Here is a 19,270-nt window from a genome sequence, read left to right as displayed (position 1 = left end):
TTGTGATCGTTGATTGTTCGAAATCTTTACAGTAAGTCTAATGACCAGGCTTTGAAATCCGTCGCATTAGCTGGAATTTGATCTCTCTTCTGTGAAATCCTGTTTGTGTTTGCCTTAAGCGTTAAGGGTCGTTCAGACAGCAGAATGATGCTGGTTTATCTCCTTTGAGAATAACCTCATGTGTGTCAGATGAAGGCTTTCATCTTTCATGCATGTTAGGGGATTAAGCAGGCCTGGCCACATGGCATTGTGCTGGTTTTACCCTAGCCAAGCTATTTCATGGCTTTCACATGCACATTGCAGATTAGTCATTTTAATTAATGAAATAGTGAGAGGTTATAAAATGAATGCACAGGTTGAGAAGGGAATACTTGTGTGCTCTATTGCACTACAGTATATACTGTAATACTACAATACTGACATGTCAAAGGATGGACTGGAGTCAGTACACAGCTGGAATGCAGCCACACACAAGTGCATGATTTCTACCCACAGGTGACATTGAGACGTGGCCAAAAGCATTGCCCGTGCGTTTCATCGGCCCTGGCATTATGGGCAGCATTGTTCTAGATGCATTGTGTGTCGGGAAACAGCTGGACTCTTTAGACGTGTTAGTTAGCAGCGAGGCTTTGATCCTCATGCCTTCATTCCTCTCGCCCCCGCTCATCCTCTCCATCATCATTCACCCCCTCATGTCTGATATCAAATATTTCCCTTTGGCTTCTTGTCAGAGGTTTTGGGAAAAGTGTCGTCCACCGCTAGCAGAGAAACACTGCTCGGTGAAGAATGCTGATGCTGTACTCCAAATGAAAGGAAGTATGACATTCCTGTTTTCTAGAATTCTGGATAACATCGCGAGATTGATGAAAACATACATGTTGTCATTTAAACAACAAATTATTTTTTTACCAGGTTTGGTCTTGCTCTTTTGAGCAGAATTTGGGCTCACAATTGTATCTATGAGACAAATTACATGGATCAGGGCTGGGTCTAGGGGGGCATTGCCCCCCCCGGTCTTTCCGTGCCTCTACAAAGATATCCAGCTGACAATTTTTTTTTTTAATACTTATTAAATAATTACCTGTCAATTTAATCACCAAAAAAGATTTAGAAATGAACTATGAACTGCTCAACCGGAATATGATCCCCCCTTAGTTGAGCCAGGGCTGATTGAAACACAGATTTCTGTTGAAGTCGGGCAAAACATCATTGTTTGTTTGTTAACTTGACATGTTCACCTGTGACTATAAGGCCACGTCTACACGATGAAAAAAGGAAAAGGTTTTCCTTTCCTTTTTTAAAAGTTTCACGTACACATGACAGCGTTTTCAAAATGGTCTTCATCTACATGGAGGAAAACAGATAAAAACGCTGTAGTATGCACACAAGGCCAGTGGATGGCGACGTTGTTGTGTAAAGAAACAAGATGTGCCTTGGCACATACACATGCAAAGTTATAAGGGAAAAGTGCTTTTTAATCCAATTGGTCAACGTATTTGTGTGTTTAAAATCTGGCTAATGTAAATAGTGTGTCTCCGCTGGTCTTATTAATGCAACAAATTCGCATTTTGAGCTCACAGTACGGGATGCCGCCATATTGTTTTGGCTGTACTCGTGTATACTCGTGACGTCATTGTTTTCAGAAATGGAAATGAAAACGGCGGCATTTTCAGAAAGCTGCACTTTGAGAACCGTTTTCAAAAGTTGCCGTTTTCAGACTAAACGGCCTCCAAGAGTAAAAAATGCAGTGATTATATGCTGGTAGTTCCCTTCTCATTCATTTTGGAAAGAGTCTGTGAATTTAACCAATGTCAACGCACATGCCAGATAAATTGCATGAAAGCCTTACCAAAATGAAGCTATGTATTGTTCAGGTGGCTTAAATGTGTGCTTACTTTCCACATGTGCACATACTGAGGTTTGGTAGAGAAAGAAAATGTGCAATGCAAGAACTTGATGATCTTGTAGTGTTTGGCAGTTCCTCCATGTGGAGACGAGTGTAGCTGAAGGAAGTGGAGAACAGTAGTGTGACTCATCACTGTGGGCTTCATCTCAACACATGATTTTCAGATCTGATATTCCAGCGCTCTGCAATTCAGCTCTGCTTCAGCAGCATTCAGCTGGTTGTGTTTGGCTGTATAAAAACAATGAAAGATTTGTTGCACCTTTCCTGCATATTTGAAGTAAGGATTAAATGAAACTAAGAATGGCCCAGAAGGCGGTCCAAGAACTTTGTGTAGCACCTATGTGAAACATTTGAGATACTAAAGAATTTATTAATCACTGTGTCAAATCCAATATTTAATGTAGCTAAAACAGGCATATGTGTTCCACTTTCCTAACAATATAATCAGTAATATTTCTGCATTTGCTGATGCGCCAACCCTGACTGGACCGTTTAAGCGGCTGCAAGAAGTGACGCGATGAGCATGTGTTTGCTTGGCTGGTGTCTGCCTGGGCTTAAAAGATGTAGCCTATACAACCTTATAAAATCCATTTTATTTGCTCTAAATACTTTTTTTCTTTAATTCTTTTGTTAAGTTTTAGTTATCAATTTTAATACATTTTTTGTAAAAGTCTATTACACTGAAATCATGAAACTAAAAATATTTAACCACAATAAATTTAAAGCTAAAAAACCAATGTTTCATTATTTGTTTATTTAAATGATGTTGAATGAATAAAAGACATTGCTCTTTTTAATCATGTCGCATTTAAAAAAAACAGTTATAACTAGGGTTAGGCCTATATGGCCTATCAACAAACAAGATAAGATCAGGATTTTTGCAGCTGACACTTAGCACCGATTTCTTGTCATCCCGGTGCTTCAAGCTTTATATAAATGCTGATATTAATCAAGTCTCTCTTTCTCAGTTCCCAGAATGTGGATTCTTCGGGTTGTACGATAAGATCTTGCTCTTTCGCCATGATCTGAGCTCGGACAACATCCTCCAGCGCTTAACATCGGCAGAGGAGATCCACGAGGGAGATCTGATCGAGGTTGTCCTATCCGGTAAGTGCTTCTAGCTGAGCCTTTACCCATAAAGACAAGATACAAACAATACTATCGATGAAACGCAAGCATCATCAAAAACATACATTTCATTTTTTTATTTATCTTTTATCATAGATGACCATTAGTTGTTGTTAATAAGTAGATGAAGGTAACAGAGCATCTAATTTAAAATGTTAGATTTTCAGTGAACCGTGATTTCATGATGATCAGTGGCGGCACATGTTTGTCAGATGCCCATGATGTTAATCCAGTCAATGTGGAGCTCAGGTGGTTCCCGTTAAAGCACACTTCACATTTCTGTTAACAGGGGCCGCTAAATCCCCTGAAGGCCACCTATCACAATCCATTTTCTCATTTTAACATATAAAGCCCCAAACGTATAGAATCATGTGTAAAAAGATTTACAGTCTACACTATTTTGGCAGTGGTTTGCCTTTCACACACGATCATTGACATTTCCTGGTTCTTTTTTATGTACATTTATGAAATGAATCGGTTTCAAACCAAATCAGCTGACCACATTCACAGAGGGTTCTGGCCTGGGCTGCACAATTGATCAAATACATCCCGATATACATAGTGCAGAGGTTTGCAAAACCTAATGGTTGTAACTTGTTAAATTAATTGATGGTTGAAAGATGATCAGCTATCAGAATGAATTTAAAACAAGTATGGTGGTCTTTATAGTTAACATTGATTTTACTTCAAACATTCTCGTATTGCAGATGGCATTCACACTCTTAAATTTTGTAATGTAGTTCCCATAAAACATGTTTTCTGTGATGTGGAGAATTCCTTACTTACTTCGTAAAGATGCTTGTGGATTGGTGTTACTTCGATTAACAGGCATTTCAAACAATTCAAAGCCTTCAAAAATGCATGCTTTTAAATGGTGTTATAATAAGAGTGTTGTGTCACGGTTAACATCAAGTGAAGTTGCCAGCAGACCTGACATGACTGGTGTGCTGAGAGCTGCACTCATCCACGTGTGGTCGTGCTCAGTTGACATTTACAGGCATTTAAAAACAAAGCGTCCGTCCCGGTCTCGCCCCCCCCCAGCTAAAATGTCAAGCCGCGCCTTTGGTTTCAGCTCATCACTGTACACGTCCTGAAAGGTTGGCACATCCTGTGTAGGTCTGCTGTGTGAGGAGCCATCTTCCTGTTAGTAGCGTGTCCACCACCAGGGGAACTGTACAGCACATCTGCACCTCACATCCTCCTCCCTCACACACATGTGAATGAATTCAGGACAGTGTTCAGGATGATTCAAATATATTAATATATTAAATAATAAATAATCACATACTTTAAGTAGGCCGAAGTCACTAGATCAAAAGTGACCACTTACATCATTCTGGTCTATTTGGGTTGGTTTGGCTGAAAGTGACAGCTGTTTGATTTGCTTGAGCCATAAATATCGTGCTTACTGACTTCATCTATTAGCAACACTATACAATCTTGTTTCTGTGTGTAAATATATATATGATGTATTCAGAGCTCTGTTTCAAGCTGCGCATCTGCCGCTTCTGGGGCCTGTTTCAATAAGGAGGTTCAACCAACTGTATGTTAAACCTTGAACTCAGAGTTGGTTTACTTGGAAATTAGAAACTTTGAGTTTTTGCTTTCAGAACAGCTGATTTGAGTTAGTTAAATTTACTCTGGGTAGACTTACGCTGGGTTAAGCACGTGCACCAGGACTATATAAAGCCATCATCAATGGAGCTACGATATTATGATTCACCATGGCAACAGCACCAAAGAAACCGACATGGCGGCAGAAAGCACTGAGTGTGACGCACACTTTCCACTCTGCATATAGTGGATTTACTGATGTGCTGAAAATGACTTAAATTTTAATTAATGTACCAATAAACAAATAAATGAACCATTAAATGAATGAAACAACAGAAATAAGACAGAAATAATAAAGAAATCGCATGTTCTCACTCGCGATGAGTGCTCTAGTTACATGACTGAGACGTCATGGTGTAAAGGACACATGTAGGGCGTCTGACTCTCGTGCAAAGTTAGATTGATCGCCGGCTTGAACCCTGCTCTGAGCAGATTTGAGTTGAAAATACTTGTTTATTACCTTTATCACTTAATTTCTGCATGTATGTCTGTATTTTTTCTTTTCCTTATTCATGCACTTTATTTATACACTTTATTAAGTAATTTCTCATCGATGTAATACATGTACAGTGGCTGATGTTATTGATGTAAGGTATATATGTAAGATATATTTTGATAAATCTAATTCACTGTAAAGGAAACGGTACAGTTTTAATAAAAATGCACAGGGAAATTACAAAATTCCAAACGGTTCCTAAATTGCTCTTCTGAAATTAAAGTATATTTCAATGAATTAATGCAGCCTCTTCATGAGTCCTCTATAAAAGCAAAAATTACATATAAGTCACTGAGATGGTGTCTGTGTGATCAAGATGTGTGCCATGAATGACTGTATTAAAGGACCGCAAATCCAGGTGTTTTCTGCAATGTAAAAATAGTCAGTGGTATCCCCAGAATGTCTCTGTAAAGTTTCAGCTCAATTTTTTTTTACTACAATATGTTGAACATGGCCATTTGTGGCTGCTGCCCTATCCAACCAAAACCATACACTGACTGCAATAAAAATCTCCTTAATACCTTGTTCATAAAACGAATTAAATGGAGAAGACAAAAACATAGATTGAACAACATATGCTGTATGAAATGTTGGCCATTGATAATTAATCATGTGCATGCATATAACTAACTGATTAACGGGCTCAACTTGGGCTCATTGGAAAGGTCCCCTCCCGGCCTCCTTTTATGTCCCATTTTATATCCAACAACAGCACACATTTGGTTTCTTTGACATTTTTGTGCTTGAGTTCTGTGAAACCAACAACATCCCTCATTTCAGGGTTAATATACTCAGAGATTTCACTAAACCTCGTGTCTGAAATGTGCCCCTGGTAAAGTGTTGCTGATCGTGTCTGGGACATGCATTTAAAAAAAGTATGCATTTAAAACAGCACTGGCGCTGTGTGTCTGTGTAAAACCCGTTCGTCTCAAATAGCCTATGTGTTGATACTGGTAAAGTGGTAAAGTAAAACATCTCGTGTGATGTGACATACATCCTCTGTAGGTTGCAAATAATGATACACTGTAATGAAGTGTCTACCATCAATTTGTGGGAAAATGAACGACTGTGCATTGTTCAGGAGCATGAGTAAACTTTACGCTGTATTTGTCATCTGCTCCGCACTCTGACGGGCTTTGGACAGACAAGTGAGAAGAATGATAGCGGGTGGGGTTTTCTGTGAAGTTGTACGGGTAAATGTAGATAAACTGGCTGGATTGCGATTACATTACACTTCAATCTGATCACAATGCGTCCTCGACTACCTCTGGATCAGGACACACTGGTCGGATAAAATTTGGATCAGGAGCGCGTTCACACTTGTCTTTTCAATGTGTATGTGGACAACATCCAGATACAGGTTGCATGTAAATGACGAATGTAAATGCAGCCTATGTCAAAACTAATTAGACGGTGACGGGGCATTATAGTCTAATGCCTTGTTTATACACACCACGAGTCTCCGCTGATCCCGCGTGGGTTTTCCTGAATGGACGAGGCGTTTATGAGTAATGAATGGGAAACATATGCATCCCTTTGGGGTCGCATTCAGGGTAGGGGTACCTCTGGTCGCTTGCAATCACGTTATGATGAAAGGAAATGACTTTATGCAACCAACTCGACAAACAGGGGAATTACAAACTGCCCTCATTGTAATCCGTCAAAATGACGGACGGCCTTCAGATTTTTCCGTCACTGGTATAAAATATCAGTCAATGATGGAGAAATTTCTGTTAATTTTCGGACCTTTGGTCCAGTGTGTAGATTTTTTTAGAGGATGTATTGACCAAAGTGCAATATAGATAACTATGTCTTGAGAGGTGAATAAAGAGCTTACTTAATGAGGCGTTATGTTTTTATTACCTTAGATTGAACTTCTATCTACACACACCCCAGGTCCCCTTACATGGAGTTAGCCATGTTGTTTCTACAGTAGCCCTAAACGGTCAAACAGCTCTAGAGAGTGCATTTGTGAATACGTTATCTTTAACAAAGAAGCAAAAACAGGATGACATCTTAGTTCTGTGTCAGCGCCTGTAGTGCTTCCAAGGGGAGGGCTGGGGTGAGCAGTTGGTTGCAATTTGCAATCTCACCACTAGATTCCACTAAAGTCTTCACATTGCTCCTTTAAACCACAGTTGCTAGTTTTATACAGAGCAATACACAGTCCAGACCTGTCTCCTTCATTGCCTGTGCTGTGCTATTTAAATATTAGAAAGAAAACATCACACTGAGGTGCAGAGAGCATCTTTGTGTTGGCGCTCAGCTCAAAGTCCAAACTTGTTTTTGTGTCAGTAGGTGATGCTTGTGATTCTACTGAGAAGAAACTCTCATTCAGAGGACGGCAGAACGTTCAACTCTCTCTGTGTGCTTGTGTCTCAGTACTCTGTGTACTTGAGTTTATTATGATTTAAAGTACTTCAGAAGTGGAATATGCATTTTCATCCCTGCCACATGATCATGATCATGATCACATATTTTTGGATATTTTTATTCACTAAAGTGGTGATAAAACCAGGTGGCACTTCTGATTTTGTCCACAAGACTTTCTGAAATAGTTTGGGGCCCGGATGTATCTTTTCATCAGGCATTTGTTGTAATGAGTATTGTAATATTTTGTATCTTTTCATCAGCATTGTTGATGTTTAATTTGATTGTCAGTTGTTATTGCAGTGTTAAAATGTCCATATATTAAAGTAGAAAATAACATTGTTGAGAAATATTCTTTTTGAAAAAAAGTGGATCCAATTGGAAAATGCCATTTCAATGTTGAAGTGTGGACTGTGAAAACAGTTTTTTGAAAACTGTGATGCATTTCCATCGTGTGGATGTTATTCGCTATACAGTCTTAAGTTACATGGATGTAAGCATTTTCAGGAGGTTTCAGTGTGCACGAAGAGCGTTTTCAAACAAAACCGCATTAGTGGGGACAAGGAGTGATTTGAGCTGTACAATGATTGTGAAACTGTAAAATGAAATGTCTCGCTCATAGTGTGATATGGTGAGTTAGGACTCCCCCCTCCCCACTCTGGGCTGTCATCAGAGTTTATTCACAATGTTTTGATCCATTGCCTTAAGATGAAATGATGAGTTTAGAGATGTCTTGCTCCTTGTGTTTCATAATGTGTATAGTGTTCTCATGAATGGTTCATTATAAGTGTGTGTTTCAATCTGGACTGCTGCCTGACATGTGATTCACTCAAATCTGCTGCTTTCTCTTTTGATGTTTCAAAGGAATGCTCTCTCTCTCTTTCTCTCTCTCTCTCTCTCTCTCTCTCTCTCTCTCTCCCTCTCTCTCTCTCTCTCTCTCTCTTTCTCTCTCTTTCTCTCTCTCTCTCTCTCTCTCTCTCTCTACCTCTTTCTCTCTCTCTCTCTCTCTCTCTCTCTCCCTCTCTCTCTCTCTCTCTCTCTCTCTCTTTCTCTCTCTCTCTCTCTCTCTCTCTCTACCTCTTTCTCTCTCTCTCTCTCTCTCCCTCTCTCTCTCTCTCTCTCTCTCTCTCTCTCTCTCTCTGCCTGCTTCGACTTGATCAAGTGAAGAATTTTGTTTCTTTTATTTGTGTCTCTAAAGCTGCAATACAGAACTGTTATCTCTCTGTCGCCTTCTCTTTTTGAGGGCTAGTACTTTACGTACTTACCATTACATCGAAAAACAAATTGAGGCTTATGAGGAAAACTTCAAATTTAATTTTTAAAGCAGCTTCAAAAGGCTCTATAACACAAGCCAATGAATAAGCGTCTAGTAAAATGATTCGTCATTTTCCAAAAAAAACAAAAAAAATGTATACTTTTAAAACATTACTAAATGGTCGTCTTAGAACTATAAGGTTCTAACTGCGTTCTGAGTAGTTTTGAGATATTGAACTTCAAAGGTTTTGTTTTTCATATAGCACAAATGATATGGACAAATTCCTTTCATACATGAAAAAGACAGAGGGCCTAAATTTATTCTGAATGTACAAAATCAACACTTTCTGAAATTTGATAGAAACGCAGATAGAACCGTCGGATTCTAATGTATTGGTTAATGTATTGATTAAAACATTACATTACAACTCAACTACAATTATTTTTCTTAAAACCTGAAATTAGATTTGTAATAATGTGTTGACAATTGACATGTATAAAAAAATTGATTTATATGCTCTTATGACATTTCTTTCATATTTTAGGACGCATTACTTTTTGTTTAAGTTAAGCATAAAAGGCATTAGTAAATGTTTTATGTATAGTGCAGATGTTCATTTTAGTAAGTTATATGATGGGCATTTCAACACATTATTGCAGGCACCATTAAATTGGTTTAGACTGAAAGCAGCTACTGTAATCTGACCTAGAATTTATTTCACAGAAGATTGGACAGAGATGATTATGGCTGAAATAACATGATAATGTTTATTGTTGTAATAAAGCCTGTCGACATCGTTGACTTTTTGGCCTTTGGGGCTTTATAATGTAAAATATAAGGCATTGATTGCATTATAAGGGCTCATGTAAACATAGGAATTAGGAAGCTAGCGTTATAATAAACACACAGACGGATCGTATAACATGTGGGGGAGTGAATGACCATGAAATTTTAAAGTGAACTACTCCTTTAAGTCAAATGACATCAAACGGACATTTCCCATGAAATGTACCAACCAGATCAACTTATAAATCATTATTATAATCTTGCCATTGTGAAATACGGTAGGATAAGGACAATGTTTATTTTACTTTATTTGTCACACAGATCTCCTTACTACAAAGTGAATATGGTGCTTTCTTTGTAAGATTGATGCCACATACTTTGCGGATTGCTTGCTGCTACTTTGTGGAGTGTCAGTTGACCGTAGTAATGTTTGCTGTGATGTAATAAAGTGGGAGAAGAAAATATTGTTGGGATTTTGTCAAGTAACCTCAAAAAGCTGGCCGGGTTCTGAGCATTTCACCACAGAGGAACAAGCTGCTTTAAAGTCCCTGGTATTATAAGAAAAGCAATCCACCTGACAAAGTTAAAGACTGTTTCCTTTTACTAGTCGGGAAATGTTGTGTGATTTCATCAGAAACAGGTGAAAACACATTACTCTCTCATGCATCAGATGTTTCCTGACCTTCTGCTTTCAGATGTAGCGTTGTGTTGTTCCACAGAGAATCAGCATTTCTATAATAATGTTTTATATGTCTCGTTATGTCACCCATTCTTTACATTGAGTTGTCCTTTAAGTTGCGTTTTAATTGCAGCTCAAGCGACGGTGGAGGATTTCCAGATCCGACCTCACACGCTCTACGTCCATTCCTACAAAGCGCCGACCTTCTGCGACTACTGCGGAGAGATGCTGTGGGGGCTCGTTCGCCAAGGCCTTAAATGTGAAGGTACCATCAGAAATGTTTTCTTTCCACACTTTTGCTAATTTAGTATTTAGTTGTGGTTTACTATATATACAGTAGGACTAATTGGCCAGTGACCAGTGGACTACATTGAGAGACACGCCCAGCACATCATTACTTTTACTGACGGCTTAAAGTATTTTCAGATGGCTTTGATGTACTGGCAGGGATGCGTCACAGTGTGATGTCGTCAATATAGCTTTGAAGTTGAAATCACAGGTTTCATGAATTGATCCCAGTGTGACTCTGGGTGTGACTTTCAAAAACTTTATTAATATTATTAGCTTCATTTGTAAGAAGGCACTCTGATGGATACAAGGGTGATTTGGATCGATCTAGATATATGAAAATCTGCTAGGGCTAATATTAGAACAACAGTTTTAAAAGTACATTTAAATAAAATATTTTTGTTATAAGAGAAAAAAAAAAATTGTGCATATTCTAGCCGTTTGGAATATTAGGACTACAAACATGGACATACAACATGAATCCTTCATTATTTCACTGAATATTTACCGGCTAAGAAATACATAATTATTACCCTACAATCTATGTTTTCAAATCAACAACATTTGAATGTCATGACAAAAACTAATGTTGTTTAATTTTTCAATAAAAGATGTTAAAATTTCCATCATTTGTTGCATTTAAAGGGACAGTTCACCCAAAATACTAATTTACTCACCGTCAGGTTTGTTCCAAACCTGTATAAATGTCTTTATTTAAACACAAAGGAAGGTATTTGAAAGAATGTCAGAAACCAAACAGATCTCATCTCCCATTTATTGCTATACTAGGAAAATAAATACTATGTGAGTAATGCTGGATCAGATCTGTTTTGTTACTGACATTCTTCCAAATATCGTCCCTTGTGTTCAGCAAAACAAAAATAATTAACAGGTTTGGAATAGTCTGAGGGTGAGTAAATGACAGATTTTTCATTTTTGGGTGAACTAGCCCTTTAATTAGCATATTTTGACTCTTATATCTAGTCGTGCTAAATGGAGTGGGTGGAGCCCTCTGCTGGACTTTAACTGAACATCAAATTATTCTTCTCAGATTTTAAACCCATAGGTCCAGAACTTGAACCCGATTTTTATAGTTACTGTAATATCTGAATTTAAACCATGATCCTGGTCTTGTGTTATTTCTGATCCTGACTTTGAACACTTTTATTTATGCATCCTCAGGTTGTGGGTTAAATTATCACAAGCGATGTGCCTTTAAGATCCCTAACAACTGTAGCGGTGTAAGGAAGAGACGTCTGTCTAACGTGTCTCTGCCTGGCCCCTCGCTGTCCGTCCCTCGACCCGCACCCCTCGAGTCTGCTACCGTGTCGCTGGAGGAGGTGAGTGGATGTGTGTCATGAGTTTGTTATCTCTGTTTTTTTTCACACACTTTTACATAAAATTTGTAAGATCTAGACTTTGATATTTTCTTATAATCTTTTTGTGTGAATGGTTAATAATTGATTTAACGTCTGGAATATTGGAGCTGTATACAGCTCACATATGTGTGTGGTGTTGAGTGGAGAGAAATGCTGTTCCCAGGACGGGTGAACAAACTCAAAGCGTAATAATGAAAATGTTCTTTGTTTTTGACCCACAAACGGTCTTGATGAAATAGAATGAAGGTAGTTCAAAGTCTAATTCTCTCGATTGGTTTGTTGTGAACGATCTTTGTGAAATGGATGAACAATTTCAGTTTCAGATAAACATTCCCAAAAACAAAACACAATCATGCTTTTTCTTCATTAATAAGTCCATTAAATATTAATGCAATTTTGTAATGAAAAAACGAACAGGTTTGTTTTAATGTTTTTTTTCTACTAACTCATCAGCGCCCCCTTCTGGAGCCAAGCAAGCGTGTCCCCTCATGGAGCGGCCGGCCCATCTGGATGGAGAAGATGGTACTGGGGCGGGTGAAGGTGCCTCACACTTTTGTCATTCACAACTACACCCGGCCCACCATCTGTCAGTACTGTAAAAAACTGCTGAAAGGACTCTTCCGTCAGGGCATGCAGTGCAAGGGTGCGTATCGCTCTCTCTTTCCTTCACACTAAATAACATGCAAACATACAGATGAGTAATGAATCCCATGGTATTGTCTTCCAGACTGTAAATTCAACTGCCACAAGCGATGCGCTTCAAAGGTACCAAAAGACTGTCTTGGAGTTTTCAACGGAGGTATGCTCATGGTTTTCTTAAAAAAATGAATCATTTGCTGAAATAAACCTCATCATGTCGTTGTTTTCAGAACCGGCCAGTCCGGGTCCAGACTCTGATGCCACAATGGAGGTGGACAGCAGCGATGTGAACAGCGACAGCAGTCGAGGCCTGGACGACTCGGAGGAACCCACCACACCAGAAGACAAAATCTTCTTCATGGACTCGCCCTTCATGGACCGGGAGAAAGATGAAGAGCCTGTCAAGACCATCAGGTGATCAAGATATCTTAAAAGTCAACAAAATAACTGTACCATCACATTTTGTACATTGGGAACAGGAAAATGAGTCTATTCGAATAAATATCTGCATTTTTCACATTTGTTTGATCATCTATGTCTAAACTTTTATTGATCGGCATCTTTGGTTTCTCTTGAAGCCCGTCCACCAGCACCAACATTCCACTGATGCGTGTGGTCCAGTCGGTCAAACACACCAAACGGAGGAGCTCCACGGTTGTCAAAGAGGGATGGATGGTGCACTACACAAGTCGAGACAATCTCGTAAGATTTATGTGCTAAATTCTGTGAGCTAAAAGAAAACCTAAACTCTTCATGCCATCCTAGATGTATATGGCTAGACACAAGAAATACAAAAAATCAATTAAGAAGGGATGTGATCTTTCTGTATAAATACAGATTGACGTAGTTTTTGACCTGGCTGTGATCACCCACGTAAATTGCATAAATTTGATATATTTGATATATGACTGGATTGGCAAGTCATCATCCAGTCAGCCAACATGATCCTCTCTTCACATCAATCACACACATGAGCGGCCGCTTCATTCATAATATAATTCTGCAAGTTATCCAGAGTTATCCTTCCTGCATCCAGAGAGCCAGTGAAAAATGAATGCTAAACAGCTGTTTTGAAACTCAAAATAGCGTGAGGTGTAATTTTATATTAAGTGGTGAACTTAACACCGTTTTGTAACATATACAGAAATTCAGTATCTGGAAGTTGAGATGTCTATTAGGGCTATCACAATTATTAAATAATCATCTCATCACGATTGTTTGACCTCATCTCTATAGAAGACACAAGGGGGAGCTGTAGTGCCTGCATAACGCATATTTTTGTGTATATATTGTAACTAAAGTATGATAATACTGGTAAAATGTACAAACAATCACTTAAAAAAAAGCTTTAAAGTGTGCAGCATGAAAACCTGTAGAACAATTTAATATTATTTAAGATAATCTCAATGTGTCAACCAGCCATATATTATAGACCTTAAATATATGATGACCATTTATGACCCATTTTTTTCAAGAGAAAATAAAACAGAGTCTTATATTTAGAACAATGTTGTTTCCACACAGAATTAAATGTCAAAGCCCTAAAACAGAAAATTAATAACATAATCGCAATGATTTATTAGACAATTAATTGTCAGCCCTAACATCTATATGATATGCTTTTAAGCAACATTATCTATATAGAGACTAAAATTGGCCATTCTGATTTAATGGCTTAAAACTATACAAATGACTGATCTAGTCACCGTCCTTATATAAAATCTGTATTAAATACATACATTTAAATCAACAGAAAGGCAACATGCAGCCTTTTCATGAATGACGTAGATGCGCCATCTAGTGGCTGTGTATGGATATCTCTTGAGGCCACAGTATTCTTCACTTTTTGTTTTCATTTATTGCTGTTTACAACAACATTCAAAGTAATATAATCTACTCAAAGGGTGTCATTTCTTTATGCCATCTCATTTGACATTAGCATAAATGTGCTTTTAGTTATTACAATGTGTCTAAAAAAAACATGTTTTAAGTTATTAATTGGGGAAAAATAAGGATTCATAAGGAGTGCAAAACATGCACATATAAGTATAAGGGGATCCCTGGAAAAATTGTCTCGTGTATAACCAGTCCCTGGCCCCAAAAGGTTTGAGAACTCCTGCTTTTTATGACTCAAGTGGGTTAATAAATGTCTTCTAAAGTGAAACTATACATTTGTGAGAAACACATAAGAAACAAGGTATTAAGCAATATTGAAACCAGATTAGCGCTTTAATCCAATATGCAGCACATCATATAACGTCTGATCTCATTGTTTTTTTTACAGTATATCTCATGACGAAATATCACACAAATTCTAGTCACAAGACACACAAGAACCTATGAGATTTAAAGTTATCAGCAGCATATGTTTTATAAAATGTTTGTGTTAAACCAAAGAAAGGAAGCTTTGTCATAAAGGACTGCGTCATTTTTGAGCGAGCTACTAGCATTGTAATATCCACGTGTGAATATTTGTTTGTTTGTTTGTTTATGTGTCACATATACAGTTGTACACAGGATACAACTTACAGTGAAATGTAGATCTGCTCAGCTCATCTTGCAAAAAATAAAGATAATAGAAAAAGAAAAAATTACGATAAAATAACAAATAACAAAAATCCTCAAATAGGTAGAATAAAAATAAGAACTGTATACAAGCATGCGTGTGTAGTCATAACTAAAATGTGTGTTGTTTCCACAGAGAAAGAGACACTACTGGAGACTGGACAGCAAGAGTCTGACTTTATTTCAGAATGACTCGGGAGCCAAGTATTACAAAGTAAGAGTCCTTTACGTATATAAATGAATACATGTTGTTGGGATTTATCTGTAGAAGTTCTGTCAGTTGGTCTGATATTTACCTCAAGTGTTTATTTTTCAGCGGTCATGATGTTTGATAGTGTAAGGTCAGAATACGATAATGAATTGCTCATATAGTTCATAGCAGTTCAGTCGAAGGCGTTTTAGCAGTTGTGTTTTTCCCTCTCACAAATACAAGTGAGGTATCTGGTGATTACCACAGAAAAACCCTCCACCCCTCCAGCTTGAGTGAGACTGAACATCAAAAGGCCATGAACTACTTTAGACGCTGTTGCTCTGCTTTGGTTTTATATTCAAATGTGCTGTCTTTGCTTTATAGGGCAAACCATAAACAAGGTGATGTTCGTCAGGAGTGTGACTGCAAACCGCTGTTAAATTATGATGTGTTGTACAGTATGTGTGAGGTATACATTTAAACTATTGCTTGGGGCGAGGAAATTATGGAGACATTGTTGTATGTTTAAACTCGTCCCTAATCATATATTTCTGAGGGTGGATGTCTACAAAAATGTCTGGCTGGAATTATTTTAACATGGATGTATTGTGTCTGCAGTTTGAATCCGGGATTTTTTTCTCTTTTCATGTTTATTTAGCCCTGTCATTTGTAATTGTTGTTACCCTATCGGTTTCTGAAGAATAAGAATGTGCACGTGTGTGTTTTCTATTCGTTCTGTAATACACCCTATATATTCCCAGCTGTGAAACCGAACCACAGCAGTCCGGGTGGCACTTCTGGGTGTGTATTACACATGACTTTATGATCAGCTTGGCACAGGGCGATTGTACTGAATTTGAACTCTTTATATTCATCAATATCACACATCTGTTCACAGATTCACATTCGTAGAAGTGCTGCTTGGGTCCTGTTGTATTGTACAAGTACTTTTAAAACTCCGTTTACATTTCTGAATTGTTCTTGTGTCTCGGTCGTAAGAGCGTCGCATTAGTAGCACAAAAGGTTGTGTGTCCCTGTGAGCACACATAGTCATAACATTCACTGTATGAATGATATAAGTACAATGAGTCATCTCTTGATTAAATTTACTAAAGGTTTAAGTTTAGAAATAATGAATTATCTTCAATAGATTTTATTGTATGAGAACTCAATTCATCTTATTCTTTTTTGATCCACATCAAAACTGATTTGATCTCTTCGCCAGGGCTCCAGACTAATTTTTTGACTAGGAGCACTGTAGTTCCTGATTTAAAATATTTAAGGGGCGCAAGCCAAATATTTAGGGGCACACCTTAAATCAGCCTGCAATGCAATCATTCACAATTTCCACCAAAATAACTGTATTACTGATACTGACAAATAAGTTTCTTGATGACAGCAGATTTGGTTCTGCTTATTTCAAAAGAGGAAGAGTCTACAGACAAGCTTTGTTATTGATTGGTGCTAAATAGAGGGACTGTAATCTGAATTTATATGAACCAAAAGAAATTGTGCTTGTCAAAAAGTATATTTGATTGTTAATAGTCTTATCCATCAAAGCAAAATGAAAGTCACGTGTTATGTTCTTACAATGATTTTATTGTGTATTAAGGACACTTTTCCTCATGTTCACAACACATGTAAATATAACGTCAAACAAAAATTAACAAGAGAGTTCGACTGTCGAACTTTGAAATGATCCAGCGCTGTCTCAAGTCATCACAGATAAATGAATTTTCCAGAGCTCCTCCGAGGTTAGTTTCGTTTTAAATCTCTCATATATCAAATCGTTCGTCTTCGGCTTAAAAACTCGTAATGATGAGCTCATGTTGTGTGTGTGTTAACTTCTCAATGACAACCTGGATTGTGCACTGGTAACGGGCTCGCGTTCTACTCGTATAATGTACAGGCAACCGGTTGTTATCACCGAAATAATCCCCAACAGTGTGATAACAGCCGGCTGCTTGTATGTTATCCCGTTTATTACACGGCTACTTGCCACATGAGAAAAACACTGGACATGAAATGTGAATTTGAAATATTTTATTCATTTTTACAAAAGCAGACCTTCTGCAAGGAAAAGCCGTTTACTTTAGTTTTTAAGATAAGAAACGACGTTCAAATGTCATTTGTAAATATAATGTCATGTGTGTTATTTAAAGACATATTTATATTTAATTTGTCAAAAAAACTGTCAAAATGAATTTCTGCATCCGGGTTACCGTGTGTTATTAGTTTTGAGAAATTGTTATCAGGGAATAACGGACCTGCAAATGTCGTGACTGGCCAATCAGAATCAAGCATTCTAAACGAGCCATGTTATAACATTCCAAATTTGCAGGTCACACATGCGCGAGAACTTGTAAAATATGCTCAAGCTGTCTCAAAAACTGATGCCCTGTTGTCAAACAGTCTGTTCTCACTTTGTGTTAAAGGGTTAGTTTATTCAAAAATTAACATTGTATCATTGTTTACTCACACATGTGTACAGTAAACCCCAATGGCTTTCTTTGCTTTTTATTACCAAAATGCAGACTGTTTTGAATGTGGTGTTTTGGGTTTTTGGGGTAAATTGTGATTGCATCTTCTCCAGCTTTAAAAAGTCCAGTGTGTAGTTTTTTGGAGGATTTTTTGACAGAAATTCAATATAATATACTGAACATAACTTTGTGTTCAGAGGTGTATAATGAACATTATGCTTTAGAATGAACCTCAGAATGAGCTATTTCTTTCTACACACACAGCGGGTCCCCTTGAATGGAATTCACCATGTTGTTTCTACAGTAGCCCTAAATGGACAAACTGCTCTACACAGCGCCTTTGGTAAACACGTTACCATCTTGGGCACATGACGACATTTTAGTTCTGTGTTAACCACTGTAGTGCTTCGAAATTGAGGAGTGGAGTGAGCCAGTTGGACCCTGGACCTTTTAAAGGCACAAACGCATTACAAAATATTGAATTAATTATTAGAAATAAATATTTCAATTGTTCTTAAGGTTTGGTGAAAACTAAAATATCAAACATTATTCGATGATCGTTTTGATCTGTTCATTTCTCAGTGTGTCCTTTATGCAGTTTTAGGATGTTAACTTTTTACATAAATGCATAACCGCAGAACAACAGCGTTATCCACAACACAAGAGCATCAGACTGAACGAGAGAGAGAAGAGATACAGGTCCAGACGTTTGATAAATAACACATTTCTTCTTCACCAAATGAAGCTTCGGCATTGTTTTGAAGCTTTAGAATAGCCGGCCACAATTCACTTCACATTATAAACACAAACAATCCACATTTTGGTTCAGAGGAAGAAAGAAAGCCATGTCTTTTGTTCAGTTCTGTATATTAGTCTTCATTGTCCACTGGCAGTGTGTCAGGTGGGGGATGTCAGAGTTTCACATTTGGAAATCATAAGTTTTTTTTTGAAAGTAAAAGCCCTCTGCTGGTTTTGCTTTTCTTTTTGGTGTATGGGGGTTTCAAGCCTGTCATAGGGTAACCACAGCTCCCACCCCCTCCAGTGGAGGGTGACCATACACACACACACACAGGAACCCTGTAATCATCAAGCCGCTCATAGGGCTGGGTCACATGATTCACCCACCAAACCACAAGCACTTCATCTTATATTCAGTAGACACCGCAGGCGCAGCGTTGGCTCTGATTGGCCGCAGCTACTGTTTCTCGTGTGTCATGTGAAAGCAGTTTGGGGGCTGAGCAGACTCTTAAAAGACTCTTCAAGTCAGATGCGGCGCATTGCTCTTTGTCAATGAAGATGAAGACTGAGGGATTTTGGAGATGCGTTCACGTTTGTTTATGAGTAAATCAGGAGACACCACATGGACTTCTGTCAAACTCTCACTGTCTGGTTTAATGAACACTACGATCACTTCACAAACTTTACAGCCGAACTTCAGATTTCGATTCAGCCGCATGTGGATGAACTTTCATGATTCATTCGTGGACAAATGTGA

General features: G+C 38.0%; 1 protein-coding gene and 1 long non-coding RNA gene across 3 annotated transcripts in view; one reads left to right on the top strand and one right to left on the bottom strand.

The window, feature by feature from the left end:
* The window catches only part of prkd3 (protein kinase D3), a 46,577-nt gene that overhangs the window by 20,858 nt on the left and 6,449 nt on the right, over nucleotides 1-19,270 (top strand). The window contains 8 exon segments of the mRNA XM_056767092.1: nucleotides 2,875-3,013; nucleotides 10,368-10,499; nucleotides 11,705-11,862; nucleotides 12,355-12,544; nucleotides 12,629-12,700; nucleotides 12,771-12,954; nucleotides 13,119-13,242; nucleotides 15,242-15,319. Coding sequence (XP_056623070.1) covers nucleotides 2,875-3,013; nucleotides 10,368-10,499; nucleotides 11,705-11,862; nucleotides 12,355-12,544; nucleotides 12,629-12,700; nucleotides 12,771-12,954; nucleotides 13,119-13,242; nucleotides 15,242-15,319 — 1,077 coding nt within the window.
* Nucleotides 12,438-19,270, bottom strand: part of LOC130436448 (uncharacterized) — a 72,284-nt gene continuing 65,451 nt past the window's right edge. For both annotated transcript variants that reach the window (XR_008909082.1, XR_008909081.1), the window contains 2 exons: nucleotides 12,749-12,909; nucleotides 12,438-12,572 (listed from right to left, as the gene is read on the bottom strand). This is a non-coding gene — a long non-coding RNA (uncharacterized LOC130436448). The remainder of the gene's footprint in view (nucleotides 12,573-12,748; nucleotides 12,910-19,270) is intronic.

The sequence above is a fragment of the Triplophysa dalaica genome, chromosome 15, assembly GCF_015846415.1.
Source record: "Triplophysa dalaica isolate WHDGS20190420 chromosome 15, ASM1584641v1, whole genome shotgun sequence".
NCBI lineage: Eukaryota > Metazoa > Chordata > Actinopteri > Cypriniformes > Nemacheilidae > Triplophysa > Triplophysa dalaica.
Note: the sequence above shows the minus strand (reverse complement) of the source record. Positions and strands in the feature narration are given on the sequence as shown.